This window comes from Ranitomeya variabilis, chromosome 5 (assembly GCF_051348905.1).
Source record: "Ranitomeya variabilis isolate aRanVar5 chromosome 5, aRanVar5.hap1, whole genome shotgun sequence".
NCBI classification, from domain to species: domain Eukaryota; kingdom Metazoa; phylum Chordata; class Amphibia; order Anura; family Dendrobatidae; genus Ranitomeya; species Ranitomeya variabilis.
This window is the reverse complement of record NC_135236.1, coordinates 375506982-375527949: the sequence shown is the minus strand read 5'-3', so window position 1 is coordinate 375527949 and position 20968 is coordinate 375506982. Positions and strand designations below refer to the sequence as shown.

The window sequence follows — 20968 nt, the reverse complement described above, 5'->3', positions numbered from 1 at the left end:
ATACATTATTAAAATTTGACCAGAGCTTTCTTTTAATTTATCAACTACACATCATGCCCATGATATATTCTTTCTTTCAAAATGGTCAGTCATCAAAATTTGTCATGAGATAATAACAGCAAATTTAATTTTCATGAAAGCAATAACATTGAATTTAAAAAAAAAGTATGATTTTGTGATCTACTGTTTTTATTATACAAAGCAATATTCTTAAAATAATGACAGCATTTTATATTTCGTACGCACACTAAAATTGCTGAGAAATATTCCTTAGCTAAGAATCACAGTAGTTTTATTAAGGTAATTAAATTGAAATTGTTAGAAACTAGAACCAGATATGAGCAAATACAGTAAGTTCAAACGACCCTGATCTGGTGTCCAGTTCTGTGCTCCGTTGCCGCCGAACCACTTTTACCCAAGCATTTTCCTGCGCAGCATCCTGGGTACCTCTCCTGCCTACAGTCAAACTATCCTAGTCCTTCCATTTTGGTCCTCCTTGGAGAACTTTTTATTTGATGACATTTTGGGCTTCGATTAGGTGACAGCAGGGCTCAGGATGCCAGACAGAGCATTGCAGAAACTATCTGCAGTCTTGTCAGCAGAACTGCCATGATTCTGCTGACCAGGAGAACCAAACTTGATACTGGACCATGGTAGTGTCAAATCTTTTTGCTCATCTGTAAGTAAAACATTTCATATTACACTAATTGCTTACATAAGAACTAGGAATACATGCTCCATTGCAAAAAGCACCGTAAATTGAGATTACATACACTTTGCTTGGATTCCATAGCAAGCAATTATGTCAGGTCAAAATTCTTAGAGGTCAATTTATCAAACAGTTTGAACCAGAAATCTAGAGTAAAACTGTTTGAAATTTCGCAAGATTTTTAAGCACTCAATGAAAAGTGGGCAGAGCTTCACAAATTCTTACTAATTCATCATAACTTAGACCACAAAAGTGGCGTAAATCAAGAAATGTGCTCCAGTCAATGACTGGAGTATATTACTAATGCTGGCAATAAATTAAGTGGTGCACATCTGCTAATGAATTTGGCGCATCTTACTGGATCAAGACACAATAATAATTTGTGGACTCTACCCATATTTACATTTTGTGTTAGAAAGAGAATGATGTTTTAATTTGATTGGAGATCAACACAATGTTGTCAAACAATCATTGCAGGCCCCTTAACCCCTTAGAGACCAAGCCTATTGTGACCTTAATGACCAAGCCAAATTTTTTAAATCTGACCAGTGTCACTTTATGTGGTAGTACTGTAACTCTGGAACGCTTCAACGGATTCCACTTATTCTGAGGTTGCTTTTTCGTGACATATTGTACTTCATGTTAGGCCGGCCTCACACTTGGCGTAAGACAATACGCCACGTATTATACGTCCGTACTACAGCCGTAATACGGAGAAATGTTCCAAAAATATTGATCCGTAGTCAGGGTGTGTCAGCGTATTTTGCGCATGGCATCCTCCGTATGTAATCCGTATGGCATCCGTACTGCGAGATTTTCGCGCAGGCTTGCAAAACCGACATCTAATGGATTTATGTGCTCAAATGTTAGGGAAAACATATATACAGTATATATATACATATATATATTTATATATGTCATTGAGACACATATATATATATATTCTGTATTTAGATTTCATTCACCTCGATATCTGTGAACAGCCGGTAATTCAATTGCCGGCTTCTCATTTCTCCTGCACAAACCCGACATGATATGAGACATGGTTTACATACAGTAAACCATCTCATATCCCCTTTTTTTTGCATATTCCACACTACTAATGTTAGTAGTGTGTATGTGCAAAATTTCAGCGCTGTAGCTGCTGAAATAAAGGGTTAAATGGCGGAAAAAATTGGCATGGGCTCCCGCGCAATTTTCTCCGCCAGAATGGTAAAGCCAGTGACTGAGGGCAGATATTAATAGCCAGGAGAGGGTCCATGGTTATTGGCCCCCCCGTGGCTACAAAGATCTGCCCCCAGCCACCCCAGAAAAGGCACATCTGGAAGATGCGCCTATTCTGGCACTTGGCCACTCTCTTCCCACTCCCTGTAGCGGTGGGATATGGGGTAATGAAGGGTTAATGCCACCTTGCTATTGGAAGGTGACATTAAGCCTGATTAAAAATGGAGAGGCATCAATTATGACACCTATCCATTATTAATCCAATTGTTGGAAAGGGTTAAAAAACACACACACATGATTTAAAAGTAGTTTAATGAAATAAACACAGCGGTTGTTGTAATAATTTATTGTTCTCTCAATCCATCAGGAACACCCTCGCTTGGAAAAATAATAAACGCACAAGATACATACCTTCTGGTGAACCGTCTCATCCCACGAAGTAATCCATCTGAAGGGGATAACTAATATTACAGGCACGAGCTGCAATAAACCACTCGCTGGTGCCTGTAATCCCCCGGGTGCTGAAAGGAAAGCAGGATCTGTACTTACATTGAGTCGCGGTGAGGCGCCCTCTGGTGGATGTTCTCATGAACTGCAGCCTGGGAACTTTTTCCCACGCTCCAGGTCATATGAGGACATCCACCAGGGGGCGCATCACCGCGACTGAAGGAAATGTAGGTCAATGACCTACATTTCATTCATTCGCCGGGGAATTACAAGCAGGAGCACACCGCTGCATTAGCAGGGCTCCTGCCTGTAATATTAGTTAACCCCTTCAGATGGATTACTTCGTGGGACGAGACGGTTCACCAGAAGGTATGTATCTTGTGCGTTTATTATTTTTCCAAGCGAGGGTGTTCCTGATGGATTGAGAGAACAATAAATTATTACAACAACCGCTGTGTTTATTTCATTAAAATACTTTTAAATCATGTGTGTGTGTGTGGTTTTTAACCCTTTCAGACAAATGGATTAATAATGGATAGGTGTCATAATTGACGCCTCTCCATTATTAATCTGGCTTAATGTCACTTTCCAATAGCAAGGTGGCATTAACCCTTCATTACCCCATATCCCACCGCTACAGGGAGTGGGAAGAGAGTGGCCAAGTGCCAGAATAGGCGCATCTTCCAGATGTGCCTTTTCTGGGGTGGCTGGGGGCAGATGTTTGTAGCCACGGGGGGGCCAATAACCATGGACCCTCTCCTGTCTATTAATATCTGCCCTCAGTCACTGGCTTTACCACTCTGGCGGAGAAAATTGCGTGGGAACCCACACCAATTTTTTCCGCCATTTAACCCTTTATTTCAGCAGCTACAGCGCTGAAATTTTGCACATACACACTACTAACATTAGTAGTGTGGAATATGCAAAAAAAGGGGGATATGAGATGGTTTACTGTATGTAAACCATGTCTCATATCATGTCGGGTTTAGGCAGGAGAAATGAAAAGCCGGCAATTGAATTACCGACTTTACACTAACAGCGCTGCGTATTTCTCGCAAGTCACACTGCAGGTCCGTGTGGAATCCGTATTTTTCTCGCCCCCATAGACTTTCATTAGCGATTTTTTTGCGCAATACGCTGACAAACGCAGCATGCTGCGATTTTGTACGGCCGTAGAAAGCCGTATATTACTGAACCGTAATATACGGCTAATAGGAGCAGCCCCATTGAGAATAATTGTGCCGTTTATTTTGCGAGTTTTACGGACGTAATTTCTGCGCTCTTACGTCCGTAAAACTCGCTAGTGTGAGGCCGGCCTTAGTGGTAAAATTTGTTCGCTATGACCTATTTGCGAAAATATTGGACTTTTGTCGAAAATGTCAACAATTTTGCAATTTTCAAACTTCTAAATATTATGCCCTTAAATCAGAAACTTATGCTACATAAAATAGTTAATAAATAACATTTCCCACATATCTACTTTACAACTGAATCATTTGTTAAATCTTTTTTTTTATTACTGTTAAGAAGTTGGAAGTGTTGAAAGTTGATCAGTAATTTCTCATTTTTTCAACATTTACAAAACCATTTTTTTAGGGACCATATCACATTTAAAGTGGCTTTGAGGGGCCTGTATGATAGAAAATACCCACAAGTGACACCATTCTAAAAACTGCACCCCTCAAAGTAGTAAAAACCACATTCAAGAAGTTTATTAACCCTTCAGGTGCTTCAAATCAACTAAAGCAATGTAGAAGGAAAAAATTAACATTTTACTTTTTTCACAAAATTTTAGCCTCAAATTTGTTATTTTCACAAGAGTAACAGGAGAAATTGGACCCCAAAATTTGTTGTGCAATTTCTCTTGAGTACGCCGATACCCCATATGTGGGTGAATCTACTGTTTGAGCACACGGCAGGTCTCGAAAGTGAAGGAGCGCCATTTGACTTTTTGAATGGATGGAATCAGGAGCAGACACCATGTTGCCTTTGGAGAGCCCCTGATATGCCTAAACAGTGGAAACCCCATTCAAGTGACCCCATTTGGAAACTAGACCCCTCAAGAAATGTATCTAGATGTGTTGTGAGCATCTTGAACCCCCAGGCGCTTCACAAAAGTTTACAACGTAGAGCTGTGAAAATAAAAAATCACATTTTACCCACAAATTTTTTTTTTTTATTTTCACAAGGGTAACAGGAGAAAGTGGACCTCAAAATTTGTTGTTCAATTTCTCCTGAGTATGCCGATACCCGATATGTGGAAAAATACTACTGTTTGGGTGCATGGCAGGTTTTGGAAGAGGTTGAGCACCGTTTGACTTGCAAACCGTTTGAACATTTTCCCCACAAAATTGAACTATTAGCCACAATTGTTCTTATTTTCATAAGTGTAACAGGAGAAAATGGACCACAAAATTTGTTGTGCAATTTCTGAGTATGCCAATACCTGAGGAAAACTACTGTTTGGGCGTACGGCAGGGTTCAAAAAGGAAGGAGTTATGTTTTGGAACACAAACTTTAAAGGAATGGTTTGCGGACATCATGTCGCTTTTGGAGAGCCTCTGATGTGCTTAAACAGTGAAAAAAAGCACGAGTTACCCCATTTTAGAAACTACATCACTCAAGGATTTTATCCAAGGGTATAGTGAGCATTTTGAACCCAAAGGTACTACACAGAATTTGATATCATTAGGTTGTCATATTGAAAATTTTCATTTTTTTCATTAAAATTTTGTTTTAACCTCCAAATTGTAATTTTCACAATGGATAATAGGAGAAAACTAACTCCATAATATGTTGTGCAATTTATCCCAAACGCGAAGATATCCCATATATGGTCAAAAACTTCTGCTTGGGCACATGGCAGGGCTAGGAAAGGAAAGCGCGCTATTTGTCTGGTATAGCTTGTGAATGCCATGTCGTATTTGAAGAGCCCCTAACATGTGAAAACAGCAGAAACCCCCAACAAGATACCCCATTTTGGAAACTAGACCCCTCAAGGAATTCATCTAGGGGCGTAGTGAGTGTTTTGAATCCATTGGTGCCTCACAGAATTTTATAACACAGAAAAAAACTGAAATTTAGTGGTAAAAATGTAATCTTTGTATTTGTTGTAAAATGTCAGGTACACAAGGGTTAATAGCGCAATTTCTCCAGAACGCAGTTCTGCCCCATATGTTGTCATAAATTACTTTTAGGCCACACATCAGGGCTGGGAAGGAAGAGCACAAGTTTTGCTAGAATAGTTTGCGGGTGACATTTGTGGAGCCCCAAAGGTGCCAGAACAGCAGAAAAATCCTAAAAGTGACCCAGTTGTAGAAATTGCACCTCTCAATGAATTCATGTTTGACTGCAGTGACTATTCTGTGACATTCACGCCAGGCTTTTTTTCTGGAGAATTGCAAATCTGCCAGTCTAATACCCATTCATTGTGTCCCCATACAGTGTAGAGCCTTCATATATTGTAGTGCCCCCATACATTGTGCACAGCTTGTGCTTCTGGCAATACGCACCCCTAAGTTGTGCCTTTTCTCCATGACAATAATGCCAAATATGTGGCCGCATACTGTGATTTAGGCACAATGGGGCTCAGAAGGAGGGCATTTGGATTTTAGAGTGCAGTATTCACTGGATTTTGTTTGAGGGGGCGGGAAAGTTTTTGTATGCCAGTAACGTGGGAACCCCCTATAGTTCCAGTGACCGATAACGGACCTGAGTGGGGGCTGTTTTTGTGTGGGATAAATTAGGGTTTTTATTGGTAACATTTTGGGGTACATAATATTATTGATTGCTCCAGTATAAGGCTGTATCACATTCTTGTGTTCTATGCTGAGTACTTGAGTACTTACGTCGTGGTTTCCATGTAAATGCTACAAAAATGCGGTTCAGACTAAACCTCCAACAGAACCACCCACCATGAGGCAGATGGAAACATTTTATACTCTGTGTGGTGTCCATCTTTTTAGGCATGCACAGGTCAGTAGTCGTTCACACTTGTGTGCTAAAAGACGCCTAAAATGATGGGACACAGCCGGAACACAGACCAGTGTAAAGTGACTTATCTGCCTCATAAGAGAGTGGTTCCATCTGGAGTTTTGTCTGAATCGCGTTTCTGGAGAATTTACACTGAAACCTCGACATAAGCGCTCAGCAGAGAGCGCAGGATAAATGTGAGCCAGGCCTCATTCTGATTTTTGGGAGGTAGAATTAACAAATAGTGCAAAAATAGTTCTTATTTTTATTTTTGTGCGGTTCACCTTGCGGTATAAGTGATAAGGTGGATTTATTCTTCGGGTTGGTTTGATTACAGCGATACCAGATTTATTCTCTTTTTTTAGGTTTTGCTGCTATCACACAGTAAAAATGCTTTTTTATAAAAGTTTTTTTTTTCATCTGAGAACTGTAACTATTTTATTTTTTGGCGAACAGAGCTGTATGAGAGTTTATTGTGGAACAAGTTGCAGATTTTTTTTGGTACCATTTTGGGGCACGTAATATTTTGCATTATAATTGATCACTTTTTATTCAGATTTTTAAAACATCGAATGAACAAAAACCAGCAATTTGATTATTGTTTTTATTTGAAATTTTTGCCAAGCAGTTAAAGTGATAAGATAGATTTGTTTGTTGGGTCAGTACGATTACAACAATACCAGATTTATATTGTTTTCTTTATGCTTTTGTGATTTTTACATATTAAAAACAATATTTTACAAAAATGAATTTTTGTGAGATGGTTTGGCGGTTTGTTTCATTTACACAATATTTTTTTACATATGACACTTTGATCGCTTTTTATTCACTTTTTTGTGAGTCCATACGATGAAAAATAAATTTTTGGAATGTTTTTATTATTTATTTTATGGCGTTCACCATACGGAGTAGATAACGTGCCAGTTTTATAGAATGGGTCATTCTGGATGCAGTGATACCAATTATGTGTACTAGTGAAATGGCTTTTTGGAATTTGTGTGCGCTTCTTTTGTGTTTTTTTACTTTTTCATATATTTATTGTTACTTTTATTTACTTTTTCACTTAGTCCCACTGTGGGACATGTATAATTCTTCTTTTGATCTCTGGTCTCATACACTGCAGTACTAGTGTACTACAGTGCATGAGACTGGCGGTGTCTTACTGACACAGCCTGTGAGACCCAGCTTATAGCTGGATCTCACAGGTCACTGTACCCTGAGGTCATCACTTGACCTCAGGGTACCATGGTGACCATCAGGATCCACGATTGTCATTGCGGGGGTCCGTTGGTTACTATGGGGGTCTTTTGACCCCCTTGCAACCAACTAAATACCACTGTCGTGTTTGACAGGGGTTAATCAGTGCCCAAACCTTCCGGGGCTGATACAGCAGGTGGTCAGCTGTCATGTACAAGCAGCACTATTCCCTTATTCCTCAGCGCTGTTAAAAAGCGGCACTGAGGAATAAGGCCCCTTAATGGCCGTCGTTAAAAGATGTGTCGGCGGTCATTAAGGGGTTAAAGGGTTTGTCCACTACTGAGACAATCTCTACTCGATCTGAATATTTGGCCCCTACTGTGCCAATGTCATTGCGGCAGTGTTAGCACTTGCATTCCTAGTGTTTCTAATGAAACAACACATTTAAAGAACAATTTTCATATGTCCTAGTATCATAATTGGGGGTAGTTGAGGGATAGTTATACGTAATCAAGATGAAGTGAGAGCTGTGGCTGGATGCTCACATCCTCTTGATTACCAATATGCTTCTCGTTAGAAACACCCCCTTTAATCGCAGAGGATTTGCAGTGTAAATATTGTATTCAGATAAATTGCTGGCTATGTAATAAATAGACTACTGGAGTCCTTCAGAGTGGACGTCACTGCTATCCACAGTTCTCCTCTCTGGCCGATGAAGCTGGATCATTCACAGTGGTGCCCCTCCGGGACTTTCACATTCCATGATAGAACATACGGACTGGTTGTTTTGATGGAGAACCCCTGAAAAAGAGAATCACCTAAAAACATAGCAATGTATTGTAATCTTGGACCATGTGGCTCCCAAACAATGTCTCCATACTAGTAAAAACATGTATGACACTTTGTAATAAAACACTTAGCGTAAATAGGATTATTTAAGTAACTGCTTAAGCTGTAACTGGGTTAAGTAGGAAAAATCCTTGATAGCCAGAATCATTTGTGATTACAGGTAATAAGCATATAAATGGCAGCATTTGTGGGAGGAATTTTTTGTGTTTCCTTGACAATGCACAGACAAGTCAGCAGCAGACAGATCATCTATCTAGGTGATGTGTGAGAAGAGGTCTTCTTCTGGGTGCACCATGATGGGACAGTGATCATTCTTTGATTCTGTATTGCCTTGTAAATAGCTCTTATCAAAGGTTTAAAAGGCAGTGACGTAGAGAAAGCAGTCGCATATAACCTTTAGTAATCAGTTGTTTTGCAATAGGAAAATCTAAAGCAAACACTATCATATTTATTGTTCCATCCGAAAAGCTCTGCTGTGTTACATGCATCCTTCGATATGAAGGAAGCAGTGGTCATGCTGTGATTTCCCCTTTCTTCCTGGGACTGTGGTTAAACCAGTAGTAATGTATTCTATTTACTGACCCTTCATGTTCTTTCCTGGTCACTCAATATCTAATGTGGATACACTGACACCTGGTGGTGTAACTTTTGCATTTGCACGTTATTATTATTTTATCTAGTGTATTGTGGTTGCTGTGAACACATTGACACATAATTGTGTACTTTTGCACTTTACTAAAAATAAAAAAAAATGTATGTATGTTTACCATACGCACTATATATAACACTTTGGTTTTGTAATTGTGCACCATATATAATCTGTTCTTACATAACAATTTTTTTAATTTTTTTTAATTTTTATATTTTTTTTATACTTTTCCACAGTTGCACACTGAGATATTTCCACATCATGGGGGGCATCATGTTGATTCTGCAGCCAATCAAAGGCTGCTGATTGGCTGCAGTCTTTACTTTCCATCAAAGCAGAAGAAGCCCGTTTGAACAGAATGTGAAGGTTGCAGCTAAACATCGGCTGCAGATTGGCTGCAGCTGTCAAGTGATTTCCCCCTCTACTTGTTCATTATAGGGGACAAGTGGGAGACATAGTATGAGAGTAGAGTGAACACGGAAGTAACAAAGTACAAAGGATCACTCATTTCTTCATTAATGGAAACACATTCTCCCCAACTGCCCCTCCCCTAAAAAAGTTTGTGTCCATATGTGCAGCAGGCCGTGTAATAGTTGTCTATATACTGTATATATATACAGTTATATGAAAAAGTTTGGGCACCTCTATTAATCTTAAGCTTAATGTTTTATAAAAATTGTTTTTTTTTGCAACAGCTATTTCAGTTTCATATATCTAATAACTGTTGGACACAGTAATGTTTCTGCCTTGAAATGAGGTTTATTGTACAGAAAATGTGCAATCTGCATTCAAACAAAATTTGACAGGTGCGGCACCTCACCAGAAAAGTGACATTAATATTTAGTAGATCCTCCTTTTGCAAAAATAACAGCCTCTAGTCGCTTCCTGTAGCTTTGAATGAGTTTCTGGATCCTGGATGAAGGTTTTTTTGACCATTCCTCTTTACAAAACAATTCCAGTTCAGTTAAGTTTGATGGTCGCCGAGCATGGACAGCCCTCTTCAAATGATCCCACAGATGTTCAATGATATTCTGGAATGGCCATCCCAGTCCCCAGACCTGAACAGTGTAATTGTTCCTCCTGAGTAGATTTGGAGCGGTGTTTTGGATCATTGTCTTGCTGAAAGATCCATCCCCTGCGTAACTTCAACTTTGTCACTGATTCATGAACATTATTGTCAAGAATCTGCTGATACTGAGAAGAATCCATGCGTCCCTCAACTTTAACAAGATTCCCGGTGCTGGCATTGGCCACACAGCCCCAAAGCATGATGGAACCTCCACCAATTTTTACTGTGGGTAGCAAGTGTTTTTCTTGGAATGCTGTGTTTTTTGGTTGCCATGCATAACGCCTTTTTGTATGACCAAACAACTCAATCTTGCTTTCATCAGTCCACAGGACCTTCTTCCAAAAAGAAATTGGCTTCTCCAAATGTGCTTTTGCATACCTCAGCCGACTCTGTTTGTGGCGTGCTTGCAGAAACGGCTTCTTTCGCATCACTCTCCCATACAGCTTCTCCTTGTGCAAAGTGCGTTGTATAGTTGACCGATGCACAGTGACACCATCTGCAGCAAGTTGATGCTGCAGATCTCTGGAGGTGGTCTGGGGATTGTCCTTGACTGATCTCACCATTCTTCTTCTCTGCCTTTCTGATGTTTTTCTTGGCCTGCCACTTCTGGCCTTAACAAGAACTGTACCTGTGTTCTTCCATTTCCTTACTATGTTCCTCACAGTTTTTTGTATCCTTCCCCTGAACAACTATGTTGAATAATCTTTGTTTTCAGATCATTTGACAGCTGTTTTGAGGAGCCCATGATGCCACTCTTCAGAGGAGATTCAAACAGGAGAACAACTTGCAAGTGGCCACTTTAAGTAGCTTTTCTCATGATTGCATACACCTAGCTATGAAGTTCAAAGCTCAATGAGGTTACAAAACCAAAAAAAGTGCTTTAGTAAGTCAGTAAAAAGTAGGCAGGAGTATTTAAAACAAGAAAATAAGGGTGCCCATACTTATGCACCTGTCAAATTTTGTTTGAATGCAGACTGCACATTTTCTGTTAGTACAATAAACCTCATTTCAAGGCAGAAACATTACTGTGTCCAACAGTTATTAGATATATGAAACTGAAATAGCTGTTGCAAAAAAAACAATTTTTATAAAACATTAAGCTTAAGATTAATAGGGATGCCCAAACTTTTTCATATAACTGTATATATATATATATATATATATATATATATATATATACAGTATATATATAGAGAGAGAGAGAGAGAGAGAGAGACCATTGTGACGTTTACAATTCTTGATTATGATAATTGTTTCTTAATTTTTTTCACTGTTATTATTGTTGATATATTTATTTTTGTTGTTGTACAGCATTTACTGACTTCTTTCATATTCTGTGATCTTATATCACTGCAGATTGGTGAAGAAAACACAAATTATAATGCAATCATCAATGGAGTTGATAGTGTCCATCGGTTTGGTGAGTAAATTTTTTGCTTTCTGGAACTATTTGTCTACCATGTGAGTTGCCAGCCTTTAACTTTTGTACCTTAAAGGGTTCCGGCCATTTCAGGAGACTTTGGAGATTACCTGACTTACCTGACAGTTTTCTCCTCTCTAATTTTCATTCCTCTTTTAAGATTAGCTGCTATGATGCCTCCCATACCTATCTCACTGAATCAGAGGGACTCCAAATATTCTTTCTCTTCATATTCAGAAACAGCCACAGCATGGAAGACAATATACAGCAGCATGGAGAATATTATACTGCAGTACTGAGCTGTATGGCTGTGTAACCAGCACTGTATGGAAATGTCATTTTTTTTAGAGCTGTGTTGAGTGATTCTCACTCCCCTGCTTTCTATAGAGTATAACAGTTGGTGTAACCTTATACAATGTAGGAATGTTATATCTTGGATTCAACAGAAAAAAGTGTTCTCGGGGCAGCTATATACTGTAGAAATAACCCACATCATGAATTGATCAGTACTGCAGATTTGACATCAGCACCATATCAACTTATGCTACATAACTGATTAAGGGCACTCATCCAATTAGGGGTGATATGTGTGGTGCAAGGGGAGGTCATCAGTCACATCCAACTGAATGGTGGACCACCTCCTTTGCAGTGTCACCACTAAATGACTCTGGGCACCACTAACCTATTATGTTACACCTAACAGACTGAGGTACCTCCTTCCCCATTGTCACCCTTGACTAATCATTCACTTTCCCCACTGTGTCACACCTAACTGACTGAGATCTCTCCTCTCCAACTGTTTTTCTTGAAGGAGACTTCCCCTTACTATCCGTGCCATCCCTTACTTATTTTAGGGCCACCTTTCCCACTGTTTTACCCTTAAATAACTCAGGGTACTTCTCCCCTATTATGTCACATCTAATGATCTGAGGGCCCTCTTTCCCCGCAATCACCTTGAACTTAGGGTCCAGCTCCCCCACTGTGTCACCCCTAACTGACTAAGGGTAGTCTTCCCCCACAGTCACCCTTAACTGATTCAGGGCTCCCTACTTAACATTTCATCAAAATAGTGTGACTTTCATGATGTTTGGTGGGCAGGGCTCTCTATTGAGCAGAGCTTACTCCCTGGTTCTGTGCATTCAACAGCAGACACAGCTCCCTGCCCATTTCAGCCTCCAGAGCTCTCCATTGTTTCTGTATGGATATAGCAGTATGCCAATGTACAGTATGTACACACTTCCTGCTCTATAACCTGTGTAGTATATAGACCCTGCTGTATACCCACTGTAATGTATTTACAGTTACGTCCATATACAGGTCCTTCTCAAAAAATTAGCATATAGTGTTAAATTTCATTATTTTCCATAATGTAATGATTACAATTACACTTTCATATATTATAGATTCATTATCCACCAACTGAAATTTGTCAGGTCTTTTATTGTTTTAATACTGATGATTTTGGCATACAACTCCTGATAACCCAAAAAACCTGTCTCAATAAATTAGCATATTTCACCCGTCCAATCAAATAAAAGTGTTTTTTAATAACAAACAAAAAAACAATCAAATAATAATGTTCAGTTATGCACTCAATACTTGGTCGGGAATCCTTTGGCAGAAATGACTGCTTCAATGCGGCGTGGCATGGAGGCAATCAGCCTGTGACACTGCTGAGATGTTATGGAGGCCCAGGATGCTTCAATAGCGGCCTTAAGCTAATCCAGAGTGTTGGGTCTTGCGTCTCTCAACTTTCTCTTCACAATATCCCACAGATTCTCTATGGGGTTCAGGTCAGGAGAGTTGGCAGGCCAATTGAGCACAGTAATACCATGGTCAGTAAACCATTTACCAGTGGTTTTGGCACTGTGAGCAGGTGCCAGGTCGTGCTGAAAAATGAAATCTTCATCTCCATAAAGCATTTCAGCCGATGGAAGCATGAAGTGCTCCAAAATCTCCTGATAGCTAGCTGCATTGACCCTGCCCTTGATGAAACACAGTGGACCAACACCAGCAGCTGACATGGCACCCCACACCATCACTGACTGTGGGTACTTGACACTGGACTTCAGGCATTTTGGCATTTCCTTCTCCCCAGTCTTCCTCCAGACTCTGGCACCTCGATTTCCGAATGACATGCAAAATTTGCTTTCATCAGAAAAAAGTACTTGGGACCACTTAGCAACAGTCCAGTGCTGCTTCTCTGTAGCCCAGGTCAGGCGCTTCTGCCGCTGTTTATGGTTCAAAAGTGGCTTTACCTGGGGAATGCGGCACCTGTAGCCCTTTTCCTGCACACGCCTGTGCACGGTGGCTCTGGATGTTTCCACACCAGACTCAGTCCACTGCTTCCTCAGGTTCCCCAAGGTCTGGAATCGGTCCTTCTCCACATTCTTCGTCAGGGTCCGGTCACCTCTTCTCGTTGTACAGCGTTTTCTGCCACATTGTTTCCTTCCAACAGACTTACCATTGAGGTGCCTTGATACAGCACTCTGGGAACAGCCTATTTGTTGAGAAATTTCTTTTTGGGTCTTACCCTCTTGCTTGAGGGTGTCAATGATGGCCTTCTTGACATCTGTCAGGTCACTAGTCTTACCCATGATGGGGGTTTTGAGTAATGAACCAGGCAGGGAGTTTTTAAAAGCCTCAGGTATCTTTTGCATGTGTTTAGAGTTAATTAGTTGATTCAGAAGATTAGGGTAATAGGTCGTTTAGAGGACCTTTTCTTGATATGCTAATTTATTGAGACAGGTTTTTTGGGTTATCAGGAGTTGTATGCCAAAATCATCAGTATTAAAACAATAAAAGACCTGACAAATTTCAGTTGGTGGATAATGAATCTATAATATATGAAAGTTTAATTGTAATCATTACATTATGGTAAATAATGAAATTTAACACTATATGCTAATTTTTTGAGAAGGACCTGTATATGTGGACAGAGACAACATTTTTCTAATTTTGGTTATAAACATTACCAAAATGAATTTTAAACAAAACAATTCAGATGCAGTTGAAGTTCAGACTTTCAACTTTCATTTGAGGGTATCCACATTAAAATTGGATGAAGGGTTTAGAAGTTTCAGCTCCTTAACATGTGTCACCCTGTTTTTAAAGGGATCAAAAGTAATTGGACAATTGAGTCCAAGGCTATTTCATGGACAGGTGCGGGCAATCCCTTCGTTATGTCATTCTCAATTAAGCAGATAAAAGGCCTAGAGTCATTGCCAACAAAGGGTTTTCAACCAATTACTAGAAATGAACATTTTGTTTAAAATTATTCAATCTGTCCAATTACTTTTGGTCCCTTTAAAAACAGGGTGGCACATGTTAAGGAGCTGAAACTCCTAAACCCTTCATCCAATTTTAATGTGGATACCCTCAAATGAAAGCTGAAAGTCTGAACTTCAACTGCATCTGAATTGTTTTGTTTAAAATTCATTGTGGTAATGTCTATAACCAAAATTAGAAAAATGTTGTCTCTGTCCAAATATATATGGACGTAATTGTATGCATACATCTCTCTTCCCCACACGTCCATCCTGTTACAGTAGAGCATGATTAGTCAGTGAGGGGGATAATCTTTAATTCCAGGGCTGCTGTTCTGGTGCTTTGTGTTACTTCTATGCATTGTATCAGTGACTGGCCTTCAGCACTGTCCTAGACAGAACGTTATGCTGATTAGTGATGGGTCCTTCACAACTGAGACAAAGAGCTGACCCCTGCTGTGAATGACAGGAGCCAAACACCTAAGTCCTCTAAATACTCTTAATAGCTCTCACTGGGCGTAAAATTCCAGTGTTTGGGAGACTAAAATCCGCCCACTTATTAATTTAATTGGCTGACTGCAAGTGGGCATGGTTTCGACTGCAGGTGTGTTGTGAAATTGGATTCTGGGCTCCCCCGGTGGCCACTGGTGGAATTGAACTTGTGTGCATCATCCTCTCTGTTCACCTGTTCCCATCAGGATGTGGGAGTCTCTATATAACCTTGCTCCTCTGTCAGTTTCATGCCGGTCAACAATGTAATCAGAAGCCTTTCTTTGCATGTTCCTGCTACTAGACAACTCCCAGCTAAGTTGGACTTTCGTCCTAGTTTGTTTTTGCATTTTGTTCCAGTTCACAGCTGCTGTTTCGTTACTGTGTCTGGAAAGCTCTTGTGATCTGAAATTGCCACTCTGGTGTTATGAGTTAATACTAGAGTCTTAAAGTAATTTCTGGATGGTGTTTTGATAGGGTTTTCAGCTGACCATGAAAGTGCCCTTTCTGTCTTCCTGCTATCTAGTAAGCGGACCTCGATTTTGCTAAACCTATTTTCATACTACGTTTGTCATTTCATCTAAAATCACCGCCAATATATGTGGGGGCCTCTGTCTGCCTTTTGGGGAAATTTCTCTAGAGGTGAGCCAGGACTGTATTTTCCTCTGCTAGGATTAGTTAGTCCTCCGGCTGGCGCTGGGCGTCTAGGGATAAAACGTAGGCACGCTACCCGGCCACTGTTAATTGTGCGGCAGGTTTAGTTCATGGTCAGTTTAGATTCCATCTTCCAAGAGCTAGTTCTTATATATGCTGGGCTATGTTCTCTCGCCATTGAGAATCATGACAGTTTGACCGGCCCAAAAGGGTTAAATTATTGGCTGAGAAAGGAGAGAAAAAAGAAGTCTGCTGAAAATTTTTTTTTTTTTTCTCTAGTTCTGAGTGTGCTCATAATTGAATCACTTGCTAGTCTGCCTATACTGCAGCCTTCCTCTCTTTCTCTCCTTCTAATCCTTGAATCGCTCTGTGTTCACCTGTTTGAAATGGATCTTCAGAGTGTAGCTACAGGTTTGAATAATCTCGCCACGAAGGTACAAAATTTGCAAGATTTTGTTGTTCATGCACCTATGTCTGAACCTAGAATTCCTTTGCCTGAATTTTTTTCAGGGAATAGATCTTGCTTTCAAAATTTTAAAAATAATTGCAAATTGTTTTTGTCCCTGAAGTCTCGCTCTGCCGGAGATCCTGCACAGCAGGTCAGGATTGTAATTTCCTTGCTCCGGGGCGACCCTCAAGATTGGGCTTTTGCATTGACACCAGGGGATCCTGCGTTGCTCAATGTGGATGCGTTTTTTCTGGCCTTGGGGTTGCTTTATGAGGAACCTCATTTAGAGCTTCAGGCGGAAAAAGCTTTGATGTCCCTATCTCAGGGGCAAGATGAAGCTGAAATATACTGCCAAAAATTCCGTAAATGGTCTGTGCTTACTCAGTGGAATGAGTGCGCCCTGGCGGCGATTTTCAGAGAAGGTCTCTCTGATGCCATTAAGGATGTTATGGTGGGGTTCCCTGTGCCTGCGGGTCTGAATGAGTCCATGACAATGGCTATTCAGATCGATAGGCGTCTGCGGGAGCGCAAACCTGTGCACCATTTGGCGGTGTCTACTGAGAAGACGCCAGAAAATATGCAATGTGATAGAATTCTGTCCAGAAGCGAGCGGCAGAATTTTAGACGAAAAAATGGGTTGTGCTTCTATTGTGGTGATTCAACTCATGTTATATCAGCATGCTCTAAGCGTACTAAGAAGCTTGACAAGTCTGTTTCAATTAGCACTTTACAGTCTAAGTTTATTCTATCTGTGACCCTGATTTGTTCTTTATCATCTATTACCGCGGACGCCTATGTCGACTCTGGCGCCGCTTTGAGTCTTATGGATTGGTCCTTTGCCAAACGCTGTGGGTATGATTTGGAGCCTTTGGAAGCTCCTATACCTCTGAAGGGGATTGACTCCACCCCATTGGCTAGTAATAAACCACAATACTGGACACAAGTAACTATGCGTATTAATCCGGATCACCAGGAGATTATTCGCTTTCTGGTGCTGTATAATCTACATGATGTTTTGGTGCTAGGATTGCCATGGCTGCAATCTCATAACCCAGTCCTCGACTGGAAAGCTATGTCTGTGTTAAGCTGGGGATGTAAAGGGACTCATGGGGACGTACCTTTGGTTTCCATTTCATCATCTATTCCCTCTGAGATTCCTGAATTCTTGTCTGACTATCGTGACGTTTTTGAAGAACCCAAGCTTGGTTCACTACCTCCGCACCGGGAGTGCGATTGTGCCATAGATTTGATCCCGGGTAGTAAATACCCTAAGGGTCGTTTATTTAATCTGTCTGTGCCTGAACACGCTGCTATGCGAGAATATATAAAGGAGTCCTTGGAAAAGGGACATATTCGTCCTTCGTCATCTCCCTTAGGAGCCGGTTTTTTCTTTGTGTCTAAGAAAGATGGCTCTTTGAGGCCGTGTATTGATTATCGGCTTTTGAATAAAATCACGGTTAAATATCAATATCCGTTACCACTGCTGACTGATTTGTTTGCTCGTATAAAGGGGGCCAAGTGGTTCTCTAAGATTGATCTCCGTGGGGCGTATAATTTGGTGCGAATCAAGCAGGGGGATGAGTGGAAAACCGCATTTAATACGCCCGAGGGCCACTTTGAGTATTTGGTGATGCCTTTTGGTCTTTCAAATGCCCCTTCAGTCTTCCAGTCCTTTATGCATGACATTTTCCGCGATTATTTGGATAAATTTATGATTGTGTATCTGGATGATATTCTGATTTTTTCGGATGACTGGGACTCTCATGTCCAGCAGGTCAGGAGGGTTTTTCAGGTTTTGCGGTCTAATTCCTTGTGTGTGAAGGGTTCTAAGTGCGTTTTTGGGGTTCAAAAGATTTCCTTCTTGGGATACATTTTTTCCCCCTCTTCCATCGAGATGGATCCTGTCAAGGTTCAGGCTATTTGTGATTGGACGCAACCCTCTTCTCTTAAGAGTCTTCAGAAATTTTTGGGCTTTGCTAACTTTTATCGTCGATTTATTGCTGGTTTTTCTGATGTTGTTAAACCATTGAGTGATTTGACTAAGAAGGGTGCTGATGTTGCTGATTGGTCCCCTGATGCTGTGGAGGCCTTTCGGGAGCTTAAGCGCCGCTTTTCTTCCGCCCCTGTGTTGCGTCAGCCTGATGTTGCTCTTCCTTTTCAGGTTGAGGTCGACGCTTCTGAAATCGGAGCTGGGGCGGTGTTGTCGCAGAGAAGTTCCGACTGCCCCGTGATGAGACCTTGTGCTTTTTTTTCCCGTAAATTTTCGCCCGCCGAGCGGAATTATGATATTGGGAATCGGGAGCTTTTGGCCATGAAGTGGGCTTTTGAGGAGTGGCGTCACTGGCTTGAGGGGGCCAGACATCAGGTGGTGGTATTGACTGACCACAAAAATTTAATTTACCTTGAGTCTGCCAGGCGCCTGAATCCTAGACAGGCGCGCTGGTCGTTGTTTTTCTCTCGGTTTAATTTTGTGGTGTCATACCTACCGGGTTCTAAGAATGTTAAGGCGGATGCCCTTTCTAGGAGTTTTGAGCCTGACTCCCCTGGTAATTCTGAGCCCACAGGTATCCTTAAGGATGGAGTGATATTGTCTGCCGTTTCTCCAGACCTGCGGCGGGCCTTGCAGGAGTTTCAGGCGGATAGACCGGATCGTTGCCCACCTGGTAGACTGTTTGTTCCTGATGATTGGACCAGTAGAGTCATCTCTGAGGTTCATTTTTCTGCGTTGGCAGGTCATCCTGGAATCTTTGGTACCAGGGATTTGGTGGCAAGGTCCTTCTGGTGGCCTTCCCTGTCACGAGATGTGCGAGGCTTTGTGCAGTCTTGTGACGTTTGTGCTCGGGCCAAGCCTTGTTGTTCTCGGGCTAGTGGATTGTTGTTGCCCTTGCCTATTCCGAAGAGGCCTTGGACGCACATCTCGATGGATTTTATTTCGGATCTGCCTGTTTCTCAGAAGATGTCTGTCATCTGGGTGGTGTGTGACCGTTTCTCTAAGATGGTCCATTTGGTTCCCTTGCCTAAGTTGCCTTCTTCTTCAGAGTTGGTTCCTCTGTTTTTTCAAAATGTTGTTCGTTTGCATGGTATTCCGGAGAATATCGTTTCTGACAGAGGGACCCAATTCGTGTCTAGATTTTGGCGGGCATTCTGTGCTAGGATGGGCATAGATTTGTCTTTTTCGTCTGCTTTCCATCCTCAGACTAATGGCCAGACCGAGCGGACTAATCAGACCTTGGAGACATATTTGAGGTGTTTTGTGTCTGCAGATCAGGATGATTGGGTTGCTTTTTTGCCATTGGCGGAGTTCGCCCTCAATAATCGGGCCAGCTCTGCCACCTTGGTGTCCCCGTTTTTCTGTAATTCGGGGTTTCATCCTCAATTTTCCTCCGGTCAGGTGGAATCTTCGGATTGTCCTGGAGTGGATGCTGTGGTGGAGAGGTTGCATCAGATTTGGGGGCAGGTAGTGGACAATTTGAAGTTGTCCCAGGAGAAGACTCAGCTTTTTGCCAACCGCCGTCGTCGTGTTGGTCCTCGGCTTTGTGTTGGGGACTTGGTGTGGTTGTCTTCTCGTTTTGTCCCTATGAGGGTTTCTTCTCCTAAGTTTAAGCCTCGGTTCATCGGCCCGTACAAGATATTGGAGATTCTTAACCCTGTGTCCTTCCGTTTGGACCTCCCTGCATCTTTTTCTATTCATAATGTTTTTCATCGGTCATTATTGCGCAGGTATGAGGTACCGGTTGTGCCTTCCGTTGAGCCTCCTGCTCCGGTGTTGGTTGAGGGCGAGTTGGAGTACGTTGTGGAAAAAATCTTAGACTCCCGTGTTTCCAGACGGAAACTCCAGTATCTGGTCAAATGGAAGGGATACGGTCAGGAGGATAATTCTTGGGTGACTGCCTCTGATGTTCATGCCTCCGATCTTGTCCGTGCCTTTCATAGGGCTCATCCTGATCGCCCTGGTGGTTCTGGTGAGGGTTCGGTGCCCCCTCCTTGAGGGGGGGGTACTGTTGTGAAATTGGATTCTGGGCTCCCCCGGTGGCCACTGGTGGAATTGAACTTGTGTGCCTCATCCTCTCTGTTCACCTGTTCCCATCAGGATGTGGGAGTCTCTATATAAGCTTGCTCCTCTGTCAGTTTCATGCCGGTCAACAATGTAATCAGAAGCCTTTCTTTGCATGTTCCTGCTACTAGACAACTCCCAGCTAAGTTGGACTTTCGTCCTAGTTTGTTTTTGCATTTTGTTCCAGTTCACAGCTGCTGTTTCGTTACTGTGTCTGGAAAGCTCTTGTGATCTGAAATTGCCACTCTGGTGTTATGAGTTAATACTAGAGTCTTAAAGTAATTTCTGGATGGTGTTTTGATAGGGTTTTCAGCTGACCATGAAAGTGCCCTTTCTGTCTTCCTGCTATCTAGTAAGCGGACCTCGATTTTGCTAAACCTATTTTCATACTACGTTTGTCATTTCATCTAAAATCACCGCCAATATATGTGGGGGCCTCTGTCTGCCTTTTGGGGAAATTTCTCTAGAGGTGAGCCAGGACTGTATTTTCCTCTGCTAGGATTAGTTAGTCCTCCGGCTGG

At 41.5% G+C, this 20968-nt stretch overlaps 1 protein-coding gene across 8 annotated transcripts in view; it reads left to right on the top strand.

The window, feature by feature from the left end:
• Positions 1–20968, top strand: part of PTPRZ1 (protein tyrosine phosphatase receptor type Z1) — a 307734-nt gene that overhangs the window by 143474 nt on the left and 143292 nt on the right. For all 8 annotated transcript variants that reach the window (XM_077264975.1, XM_077264974.1, XM_077264973.1 and 5 more), the window contains exon 6: positions 11473–11536. In XM_077264975.1, the coding sequence (XP_077121090.1) occupies positions 11473–11536 (64 nt within the window). The remainder of the gene's footprint in view (positions 1–11472; positions 11537–20968) is intronic.